The sequence below is a fragment of the Myodes glareolus genome, chromosome 2, assembly GCF_982192425.1.
Source record: "Myodes glareolus chromosome 2, mMyoGla1.1, whole genome shotgun sequence".
Lineage (NCBI taxonomy): Eukaryota > Metazoa > Chordata > Mammalia > Rodentia > Cricetidae > Myodes > Myodes glareolus.
Window position 1 is genome coordinate 91,538,265 of NC_142027.1, and position 12,620 is coordinate 91,550,884.

At 41.2% G+C, this 12,620-nt stretch overlaps 1 protein-coding gene across 1 annotated transcript; it reads right to left on the reverse strand.

Moving 5' to 3' along the window:
- Window positions 1–10,041: 10,041 nt before the first annotated feature.
- On the reverse strand, window positions 10,042–10,665 carry LOC148123061 (endogenous retrovirus group K member 7 Pro protein-like). Its single transcript, XM_087897979.1, has one exon. It carries the CDS (start codon window positions 10,663–10,665, stop codon window positions 10,042–10,044), a length of 624 nt encoding a protein of 207 aa, XP_087754105.1.
- Window positions 10,666–12,620: the final 1,955 nt, after the last annotated feature.

Consider the following 12,620-nt stretch of genomic DNA (forward strand, 5'->3'; position numbering starts at 1 on the left):
AATTTTGATGAATTAACTAATTCTTATAAAATCTTAGTATAGTCAGGTGAAACTATTACCTACTTTTTAGTGTGTTTTTCTGAAATGTTGTTTAAACAAAAATGAAAGAGTCCCTTGCTGTTTCTCATATGCAATCTATTTCAGAATAGATGCTACTACTGAAAATGTATTTTAGTAAGTCATGCATGTCACTTATAAACTTGTAGCCACTATAAATATTCGATATACATTATATGATAATAACCTAGATAAATAACGCATTAACTAAATGATTTTTTCTCTCAATCTTTTAGTTTTGAAATATAGCAGGGCTTTGTGTGATAACTGATTTCCTCTTTTGGGGACAGGCAAAGAACTATCTGGGCTAGGGTCTTGCCAGCAGGTCTAGTCACTCCATAAATCAGGGTGGAGAATTTTCAAAGTGCGAAAAATAAACCTACCATAAGAAAAAACTATGCCATTCCTTGACCTATGAACGAAGGAGTCAACATCCCACTCCAGAGACACTTGCACAGTCATTCACATTGCTGTTCTATTCACAATACATAGGAAGTGGAAATATGTAGATATCCTTTAACTGATAAATTGATAATGAAATGCTGTACACATAAATGGATGAAAGTAGAAAAAAAGTATTTGAAATTATGTAACCCAGACCCAGAAAGTCAAATGTCACATGTTCTCTCTTCTCTGAGCTATCTAGCTCCAAATCTTCAGATGTGAAAATTCACCCCAGACTAACAGGTTTCGAAACCAGGAAATAGGGTTGGGAAGCAATAGAGAGTTAAATAGCGGGGTACAAATGATCTGATTGGGAAGATGGTACTCTAAATATGAGGGGGAAAATAAATACAAAAAAAGATACTGGTTGTAATAACAGTAAATATGCCTGAAAGAGTCATAAGCAATTATACTATGAACTACATATATACTATGAACTACATATCTAAAACTACCTATTATATACAATAGTTCATGCATAAATATACAAATGTAGTTTAAATGTAAAACCTACAAGTCTTGCTTTAAAAAGCCAGAGTATAGTCTAATTAAATATTTATCATTACACCCACAGGTAAATACAATTGGCCACTCACCAAAGAAACTTTCTTTGCTACAATTCATAAGATAAAACCACAACCAATCAAAAGGCAGGATTCTGGGACTCTAAGTCACCTCTGACACATCTACCAAACAATTATGACATCCATGGCTCACAGACATGCACAACATGGAGCTAAATGATTGTAAAAGGCAGAGGATCAGAATTTACTCTGAAACTGTGTCTCCTAATAACGTCATAGGCAACACCCATAAGTGCAACCAATATGACTGCATGAACATGAACTGAACAAGGGAAATGATAATACAGATGCTGAGCTGGACTAGGAAGAGATCATTAGGTTTCAACCTTACTCAAGATCTACATGGCATGAATAAAGGCCGAGAGTGGAAGAAATAATCTTCTCCAGGGAGGAGCACAGTTATCAGTTAGTTATCCAACACCAAATCATCAGCTCTGAAAACATAGAAAAAATAACATTATAAGACTGAGCAACTTATATGTAGGTGTATATCCTTTTGTTCAGAAAGTGGCAGGCCTTCCATGGCTGTCAACAAAGCATGGCATATCCAATTGAGGTCAGACTGAGTTCCTCCCCTAGTATTAAGGCTGGGCAAGGCAACCCAGTATGAGGAATAAGTTCCTGGAAGCTAACCAAAGTGTTAGGGACAGGCCCAAATTCCATCGCTAGGAGACAAACAAGTAGATCAAGCTATACAACTGTTACACGTATGTAGAGACAGGGATTCATGGATCCCTTGGAAGGGGAAATAAAAGAGATCTCCTGGGTAAACTGGGGGCCAGTTGGGATGGGAACATAAGCAATAGGACCTTAAGGCTTTTTTATTTACTGTTATTTCATGCTTTATACATAAATGTATTCTGAAACATAACCTGTTTAGTTTGTAAAATGCTACTTGTATATATGTTTTCAGGACTGAGCATCATATTTCTTTTTAAAACAAGATTAAATACTCAAAGTAATTATTCATAAATTATAGCTAAATAAAGAAATAAAAAGTGACCAATATTATTTTTTAAAAAAATGAAGGAAATACCACAAAACAACAAAATAATGGGAATTTATAGCCATCTTTCAGTAATAGATCACTAGTAATAGACTCAATTCTACAACAAAGTGGCAAAGATTATTTGATAATAAATTCAATTAGAATTTTTGCTGCCTTCAAGAAACTCACTTCAATACATCAAGGATAGATACAAACTTAGATTGGTTCTTTGAAAAGGGTAAGGATCTTGACAAACTTTAGACTAATAAACCCAAAGAAAGAGAATACAAGCTAATTTGATAGAATAAGAGTCAAAAATAGAGGCACTGAGCTGGCCAGATTTATGTCAACATGACACAAGCTAGAGCCATCAGAGAAGAGAAAATCTCATTTGAGAAAATGCCTCCATAAAATCAAGCTGCAGGTATGTTTTAAGACCATTTTTTAACTGAATTATTTGGTATTTTGAAGGCAAATTTCTTAAATTCTTTACATATTTTTGAGTTCAGCCCTCTGTCAGATGTGGAGTTGGTGAAGAGATTTTCCCATTCAATAGGCTCCCATTTTGTCTTATTTACTACATCTTTTGCCTTACAGAAGCTTCTCAGTTTCAGGAGGTTCCATTTATTAGTTGTTGCTCTCAGTGTCTGTGCTACTGGGGTTATATTTAGGAAGTGCTCTCCTGTGCCAATGTATTCAAGGCTACTTCCCACTTTTTCTTCTGTCAGGTTCAACGTAATTGGATTTATTTTGTGGTCTTTGATCTTCTTGCTCTTGAGTTTTATGCATGCTATTAGATATAGATCTATTTGAATTCTTCTACATGTCAATATCCATTTATGCCAGCACCATTTGTTGAAGATGCTATCTTTATTCACTGTACAATTTTGGCTCCTTTTCAAAAATTAAGTGTTCATAAGTTTGTGGATTAGTGTTGGTGTCATATTTTGATTTCAATGATGCCAATACCAAGGTGTTTTTATTACTATAGTTCTATAGCAGAGCTTGACATCATGGATGTTGAGGCCTCTGGAGGTTTCCAAATTGTTCAGGAGTGTCAGGACTGCCCTAGGTTTTTTGATTTTTCCCTATGAATTTGAGTTTGTTTCTTTCAAGTTCTTTGAAAAATTGTCATGAGATTTTGCTGGTGATTGCATTGAATCTATAGATCATTTTTTATGAATTGGCCATTTTTATGTTGGTCCAACCAATACTAAAACATGGGAGATTATTTTTTTCTGATATCTTCTTCATTTTTTTGCCAGAGACCAAAAGTTCTTATCATTCAAGTTTGCTTACAGATTAGCCCAAGATATTTTATGTTATTTGTGGTTATTGAAAAGGTTCATGTTTTCCGATTTCTTTTCCAACCAATTTATCATTTGTATAAAGAAAGGCAATTGGATTTTTTAGTTAATTATGCATCCCCTTCCCCATTACTGAAGATGATTACCAGCTGTAGGTGTTACCTTGTAGAATTTTTGGGGTCTCTTATATATATTGTCTTGTCATCTGTAAATAGTGAAAGTGACTTCTTTCTTTCCAATTTGTATCCCCTTAATCTCCTTTTGCTGTCTTACTGCTCTAGCTAGAACTTGTAGTACTATATTGAATAGATATGGAAAAAAAGTAGACTTCCTTATCTTGTTCCTGATTTTAGTGGAATCGCTCTGAGTTTCTCTCTATTTACTTTGTCGGCTTGCTGTGTAATGCCTTTACTTATATCCATGGTGTCCCTAGTTATTCTAAGGTCTTTATCATGAAGGATTGTTGGATTTTGTCAAAGGTTTTTTCAACATCTAGTGAGTTAACCATGTTATTTTTTTCATTCAGTTTGTTTAAGTACTGGGTCACATTGAAAGATTTTTGTTTGTTGAATCATCACTGCGTCTTTGAAATGAGGCCCACTTAATCATGATTGATGATTTTTTTGATGTGTTCTTGGATTCAGTTTGCTAGTATTTTACTGAGTACTTTTACATCAATGTTCATGAGTAAGATGGGTCTGCAATTCTCTTTCTTCATTGCATTTTTGTATGGTTTGCCTATCAGCGGGACTGTAGCCTCATAAAAAGAGTTTGACAGTGCTCCTTCTGTTACTATTATTTGGAAATATTTGAGGAGTATTGGTATAAGGTATTCAGTAAAATTCTGGTAGAATTCCATGTTGCAACCATCTGGCCTCAGACTTGTTTTTTTGGGAGATTTTATTAACTGCTTCTATTTCCTTGGGGGTTACAAATCTTTTTACAGTGTTTATCTGGTTTCTTTTAGACTTTCCAATTTTGTGGAATACAGGTTTTTGAAGTATGACCTAATGTGTCTGTAGATTTCCTCAGTGTCTGTTGTTATGCCCCTCTTTTCATTTCATTTTTTCAAGCTAAAAGAACTTTATTACTTGTTTTCATGAATTATATAAACTCAGTTTTCTTCTAACAACTGACAGCTCTGAAGTTCTGGAGAAGAGGAAAGCAAGAATTTGGGAGATAAAGATTCTGCTGGTTGCTCTGGGATTTTCACTGTTTTTTTGTCAGAGATGGCAAAACATAACCCCCATCCACATGTGCTTCCCAAGATGCAGGAAGAAATTCCCTCCAGGGAACCCAGTGGTAGCTAGATGAGCTGAGCATGTCAAGGATAAAACACCAAAGTGTGCTGAGTACTGCTTCTGTGGCATCTGCATACACATTTGGCAATGTTACAGCTACTAATAGCTGAACAATTTCATGATTATCTTGTGATACAGGGACTAATAGGCCTGTATGGAATTTGATATTTGTTTCATATAGGGTATGGTTCTCATTTCTGACTATTTCCTATATTGGACAAATAACAAAGGTAATTTTAGTTGCATCTGTAGTTCCTGTTCATAAACCCATTTTTAACTTCCTGAATTTCCTCACCTTGTGTTTTCATTATTGCTTCTATTTTGATTTTCATGTCATGAACAGTTTCCTTCAATTGTTTCTTTTCTTATCTTTTCTTGGCATTATTTATGCATTAGTTAATTTTTTTCTAATTTTTTGTTTAGCTTTTTCTTTGATTTTTAAGGGAGTTTTTCATATTCTCTTTAAGGATATCTATCATCCACATTAAAGTTGCTTCAAGTTCATTTTATTCTGCTTTGTCTGTGCTAGAATACTCATGTTTGCTGTCATAAGGTAGATAGGCTGTGGTGGTGCCATATTGCCCTGACTGACATTGATTTTTTATTTACATGGACATTTAAGCTTCTGGGTTCGGAATGATTAGCTCCAGTTACTGATTTCTGAGTTTCTCTTTCTTTGGTAGGTATTTTAATTCTTAGTTTTTATTTCCTCTTTGGTTTTCATTATGCCCTAGGTTTCTGGTGGCTGGTGTGACCTCTGGTCTAGTTTGGAGTCTCTGTCCAAGTGTCAAGTTGGCCTTCTGGCAGTTAGTTTCTACTGGGTGCGCAAGGGGCATTTGTTCTTCTGAATGGTTTGACCTGAACCTGTGCACCTAGAGTTTGAACAAGCTGGTGTAGCTTAATTTTAGAATTATTTAAAGGAATGCTTGACAGCTTTACTTCATCGAAATAAGTAGATTACTATTTTACTCTCGTTGCCCTAGAAAAACAGTAATAAACTTAACAGGACATGGCTTATCATGAGGTAAACATGACAGATAGTAGAAATGGGCTTTTTTGAATAGTTATTGTCCTTCTTGGCACTAGAGTAAAGCAGAATGTGCCAGGCTACAAACAACAACAGTGGAAAGCTTTCTTTGTGGCATGAATGTGAAATGAGTAAATAATTGATGAAGCTGACATGTTGGTTCATTTCCTCCCATAGATCAGCAGGAGTGTATCCCATGCCCAATTCAAGAGTACCCAAACCCTGAGAGAAACAGCTGCCTGCCCAAGTCAGTGACATTCCTGTCCTTGGAGGATTCTCTGGGCATGGCTCTGGCCTGTACAACTCTGTGCTTGTCTGTCAGCACAGCTGTAGTTTTGCGAATCTTTCTCAAGCACAAAGACTCACCCATCATTAAGGCCAATTGTTAGACCCCGCACTTTTCTGTGAATACCCACACCTGATCCAGGCGTGCACCTTCCTGAACTCAGGCCCACGAGAATGGACGACTGTCCTGAGGGTTTAAAGAGACACACACAAAAAAAGAGACCTTGCTCAGTTACCAAGAGTAAATGGCAACTTTATTAAACTCAAGTCGGGTATTTATAGAAGTGGGCAAACGGGATCAAAAAAGGCAAGGCCTCCTCCCAACAGAAGCAGGAAGGAAAATAAAGGCCCCGGCGCCTCAGGCAGAATCAGCTGGGAGGGGCAGGCATGGAGCCCAGTGCTAGACCTTGTTTACAGATGGAATCACCATAACAAAGAGAGCCAGGTTCTTCCTAAACTATCCCCTCAAGCCAGTGCTAGTGCAGAATCTCCAGGGAGCCGGAGGTCACTCGGCCTTGCCAATCGCCAGGAAGAAAAGGAAATACCTTGGTACCTACAAGTCTCCCTTTAAATATATATAAAATATGATGACAAAACCTGCCTTAGGCGTCACTGGGAAACAGCCAGAACAAATCTGGATCTGTCGTCAGGATGACCCCTCAGGTCCAGACGCTCCCTGTCTTAGATTGGAAAAGCCTGCCCAGTGATCTAGATCCGTCTCTGGTTAATGCCATCCTCCAACACGTTCAGCCAGTTTTATGCTGAAAGATACTCCAAGGCGAACGCCTACTAGGGCCAGGCCATGGCGGACCTGAAGCCATTGGCTAGGTGAAGACACTCCAGCGTACGTACACATAAGCATACCTGAAAGAGACAGTGCTTGCACAATATCTGAAACGTTGGCTCAGAATAGAGCCCTTGAGTTGGGCTACACCACTGGCAAATGGGACCCCTGGAATGACTAGTCAAACTAAATTAGAGCCAATTAGTAATTTTGTATTCCGGGGTCCGAGAAAAAGCAGCAAAATCTTAACCTGCGACCAACAGAGGTCAAAATCCACACCCAGTTGTAAAGATTAACTACAGCATCCAATTGTGAATTTAAATTACTTATTATGGTAATTCTATCTGGCAAGGTTTTAGCCTTGAGCATCCAACACTGCAAACAAGGCAGGGGAAGTAGCTGTTTTTCCCTCAGGGGGTCAAGCAGCCTTGGCTGAAACGGACAGATCAAGGCAGAGCAAGACAGAAAGCTGGGAAAGGGGTAAAATCAGGCGCTGGATCATCTCTCAGGAATCTGCCAACTCTGCCGCCGCCTCCGCCGCCGTGTCCGTGGGATCTCTTGATCTCGCCTCGTTCTCAGGTTTCTGAACAGAGGAATCCACGGTCCGCACCAGATGTTCAGGGACCCAGATCGGGAGCTCTGCATCCTGTAGAAATACACAAATCTCTCCTCTGCCCCAAATTAAGACCCGATCCAGACCACACCAAGTGCCGTTTGCCAGATTTTTCCACTTCACTAAGGGCTTCCCGGGAGAGCTAGGCTGCCAGTGATTCTCGGCCACCGTACGGGAGCCAACATCCACAGTCAGAAAGTTTAAAATGTATAAAATGAACGATAGATGCTCTCTGGGGGTAGAACTGTAATCCCCCCTTTTAGTTTTGTGCAGATAAGCCTTAAGAGTGTGGTGGGTCCTCTCTACGACTGCCTGCCCCTGGGGGTTATGGGGTATACCGGTTTTGTGAGAAATATGAAACTCCTGGCAGAACTTAACAAAACCAGCACTGGTATAGGCTGGTCCAGTGTCCGTTTTGAGAGATTTAGGGACCCCCATGTAGGCAAAAGCCTGCAGGCAGTGGCTTTTAACATCCCATAATTTTTCTCCTGTATGAGCTGAGGCAAAGATAAGGTGTGAATATGTGTCCACAGTTACGTGAACATACTGCAAACATCCTAAAGAAGGAACGTGGGTAACATCCATCTGCCATAAATGGTTGGGAGCCAGCCCACGCGGGTTAATTCCCAAATGGGGAGCAGTCAAAAATTCTACACATAAAGGGCACTTCTTAACAATATCAGTGGCTTGCTCCTGAGATATTTTATAATGAAATCTCAAAGACCCAGCATTGAGATGAAAGTGAGTATGAGCTTTCTTAGCAGCTTCATAAGATTCTTGACTAACTGTATAAACCTGGCAAGTGAGTTCATCAGCCAAGGCATTGCCTTCACTCAGGGTGCCAGGAAGATCGCTATGTGCCCTCAAATGTCCCACGTATATGGGAACAGACCTGGCCCAAAGCAATGCCTGAATAGCTAGGAGCTGAATCTGGACACGAGACACAGAAGCAATATAAGCTGCAGTTTCTAAAGGTGCAAGAATTTTGCTAATATACTGACTGTCAGTATAGAGGTTAAATGGAATGTCAGCATATTTTTCCAGGGCCAGTTGTACTGCGGTTAATTCAGTTATCTGAGCAGAGTTAGTATCAATGGCTCGGGTGCAAACATCAGGCGGGGAGAACATCACAGCTCTTCCGGTGGAGGAGCCATCAGTAAATATATTCCTAGCCCCAGCCAAAGGCTTTAAGGAAGTAACTTTAGGGAAACACACCAGATGATTCTTGAAAAAGGTGACTAACTTATTACAAGGGTAATGATTATCAAACTTACAGGGATTGGTGCATAGAAATAAGGTCCAATCCTCAGCAAAATTCTGCAGCCAAGTTATTTCTGACTTGTTATATAGGTGTAATATATAGTTATATATAAAGATAAAGTTATATACTTTATATATAAAGTATATACTTTATATATATATATATAAAGTATATACTTTATATATAAAGTTATATATATATATATAAAAGATAAAGTTATATACGGTGTAATAACTTTATCAGGTAACATACCAAAGGTTTGCAAACACAGTTTATATCCTTTCTGAATAATGCCCAGCACAGCTGATGGATAAGATATAACAATTTTTACAGGTGACACGTGTTCATGCACCCATAGGATTGGCCCTGTTTGCCAAAAAACTCCAGTAGGGCTATGCTGGGAAGGAAAAATTATTAAGAACAGAGGTTGATTATAGTCTATATACTGGACATGAGCAGAGGCAAGCCTTTCTTCAATCAGTGAAATACACTGTCTTGCCTGGGGAGTTAACTCTCGAGGGGAAGTTGGGTCTGAGTTTCCCTGCAGGATGTCAAAAAGCTGCTTTAGGGTTCCAGTAGGGATACCCAAACAAGGCTGGATCCAACTGAGGTCCCCAAGCAGCTTTTGAAAATCATTTAAAGTTTGTAACTTGTCTAGGCGGAGAGTGACCTTCTGAGGTTTTTACTCCTGTTTGCAACAGCTGATGCCCCAAATATTGATATGGGAACTGCTGTTGTACCTTATCAGCAGTAATCACCAACCCAGCATGTGCTAGACACTCCTGCAGGTCAGCAAAGGCCTCAAGAACTACTTTTGGTTCCTGTCCAGTGAGAAGTATGTCATCAATGTAGTGGATCATATACAACTGAGGATATTTCTGTCTGATTGGAGCAATAACCCTTGCCACAAACACCTGACAGATGGCTGGACTGCATGACATTCCTTGTGGCAAAGTTTTCCACTGGTAGCATTTGAAAGGCTCTACGAGATTTGTGGAAGGCACACTGAAAGCAAATTTATCAGAATCTTTAGGATGCAGGGGAATGGTGAAAAAACAATCCTTCAGGTCAATAACTAACAGATGGTATCCTGCAGGGATACCCACCGGCTGTGGCAAACCTGGTTGGGTGCTACCCATTATTTCCATGCAATCATTTACGGCTCTGAGATCCTGCAACAATCTCCATTTACCTGATTTCTTTTTAACCACAAAAATAGGTGTATTCCAGGGGGAGGTGGAGGGCACTATACGCCCCGCCTCCAGCTGTTCCTGGACCAAAGTCTGAGCAGCCAGTAGTTTCTCCTTACTAAGGGGCCATTGCTCAATCCACACAGGTTTTTCAGTTTTCCATTTAATAGGTATATAATCTGGCTGCTCTGCAATGGCCCCTAAGAAAAATTTCCTAGCCCTGCATGCTGTCCAGGCAATTGCTGGATCAAGTTCTTGTCGACTAAGGCCTGAACGTCTCCCTGGAGATTTTTTCCCAGACCTCGGCCGGGGACAAAGCCCTGATTAGCTAGCATGCGCCACATGGGTTCCGTGGTCAGCACCACTCCCATAGCCTGTAACACATCTCTTTCCCACAGGTTAAGAGGAAGGTGTTCTAGAACATAAGGTTTAAAAATGCCAGCGTGGCCTTCTTCGTCCTCCCAATCAAGGTATTGTGTGCTGCGCTCCGGGGAGCTGGCTACACCGACCCCCTGTAACGCAGTGCAGGCCAGCTGAAGGGGCCAGGTAGCAGGCCAATGTTTCTTAGCAACCACGGACGAGTCAGCCCCGGTGTCAGGGAGACCTGTGAATTTCTTCCCATGGATGGTTAAAGTGAGACCAGGGCAGTCCTTTAGGCTAGCGACCCAGAACGTCCCAGGGGATTTACCGGAGTCAAGCCTTTCGCCTCCTCCTCGTACTTGTTTATTTAAAGGATTAGCAGAGTGAAAACTGTGCAGGAGAACCAGTTGGGCTATCCTCTCCCCGTGGGGGATGACAAGGACCCCCACGGTGGCTTCCACCATAACTTTAATCTCTCCCGAATTACTGCTGTCTATAATACCTGCAAAACTTTAATTCCTTTAAGCACAGAACTGCGTCGGCCCAGCACTAACCCTACAGAGTTCTCCGGAATGGGTCCAAACACTTCAGTCCCTAATGCTTGTGCCCCCATCTGCGGTGTTAACACTGCCCGGGCAGAGGCGTAGAGAGCTAATCCTGCACCTCCTGGGGTGCTTCAGGCAAGTTCGCAGACAGTGAGGTGCTTCTTTGAGGGACGAATCTGATCTGAGCATTTGGCTTGCTCATAGCCCCATACGCTTGCGTTTTCGGGGCCCGAGGCCGGCCCCTTCTCCCGTATTTTGACACAGGTAGGGGAATGCCCTGACTGTCGGTTTTAGACCAGCAGTTGCTTGCCCAGTGCGTTCCTTTCTGGCATCTGGGGCAGACACCAGGGCTACTCCTGGAAGGATCAACCACTCCTTTAATAGCTGGGCAGTCTTTTCTAATATACCCGGGCTTCCCACACTGAAAGCAATTTTTTGATCCAGTTTTGGCTGCAACCTCCCTAGGGGCAGAAGTGACCACCTGTCCCACCACAGTAGAAGGAACTACGCCTCTGCACAGATGAATAAAATCATCCAGGTCCTTGTTTCTATGCAGGCACAAAACTTCCTGGCAACACCTGTTAGCATTTTCATAGGCTAATAGCTTTACTGCTGGCAAGTAAGAATTAATATCCCCAAGAGTATGGCTTCCCACCTCTAAGAGGCAGTTTATAAATGCAGAATAAGACTCTGTAGGTCCCTGTACAATTTTTGAGAGTAGTTCTCCTGTTCCTTCAACTGGTAGAGATTTCCATGCCTTTATCGCCGCGGCAGCCACTAGAGCGCAAACTGCGGGATCGTAAGTGGTTTGAACTGTGAGATCAGAATATTGACCCCCTCCATGTAACACATCAAGGTCATGCTGGGAGAAACTGCCGGTGGCATTAAGCCCCGCAATTTCCTTGCAAATCCTTCGCAAGTCACCTCTCCACAGTAAAAATTCATCCCCAGAGAGACAGGCCTTGCAAAGTTGTATCCAGTCGCTGAGCGTAAGGTTGAGCTTAACAAAGGACTCCAGCAATGTCACAGTGAAGGAAGCGTGAGCATCATAAGCAATGACCGCTTCCTTCAATTGCTTGACAATCTTAAAAGTCAGAGAGTCAGGCTGTCTAATGTTAAGTACTTGCTGGCCAAGAGTTTCTTCAGTGGAACAAATTGCCCTATCTCTACCAAGATTATCAGGCCTGCTTGAAAACTCCCGAGTTCCCGCCTCCAGATTAACAGGGGCGAAAGCTGTAGCACAACGGTTTGGGGCAGCAGAAAATGCTCTTTGCGGAGGAGGCCTAATGGGGGCATCTCTGCTAGTGGCCCTGCCTTCCTCCTTCTCTGTTTGATTAGAAGTGCGATTTCGCCTTCTAATATTTCTTCTTCTTCATCTAAATTATCAATGCTTTTGACTTCTTGATCATCAAAACTCCTGATAGAGCTCACAGATTCTACTTTCTGAATTTCCTCAAGGGTTTTGTTCAAAACCTCTAACTGTTCCTTCACTAAAACATCTTCACTAAGGAGGGCATCTCTGATAAGACGCCATAGCGAATAGATCGCTAGGGGGACGACTTTAGTCCCCCGTTCTCTCTGTGCAACACCTAGATGAGCCCTAACTTGTTCCCAGTCCTCGATATTAAGGTTCCCAGTCAGAGAGAACCAAGGACTGAGCTCTGAAATTACCTTGATGGTCCCTTGTGCTGTGTCACCTTTGATCCTGGTGCCTAGATTTTCCACAAGCTGCAGTAGCTGATCTGCTAACTGCCCTTCTAACTCCGGAGTGGACATTTCAGCACCCATTTTCCTAAAAATCAAACTATTCACCCCCTTATTACACGTGCACAATTGCACATTACAAAACTGGCCAGATTTCAGATCGTGGGGGG

Bases quoted from the DNA above. Each gene is read 5' to 3' on its own strand.
- LOC148123061 (XM_087897979.1), bottom strand. From the start codon at position 10,665: ATGGTGGAAGCCACCGTGGGGGTCCTTGTCATCCCCCACGGGGAGAGG.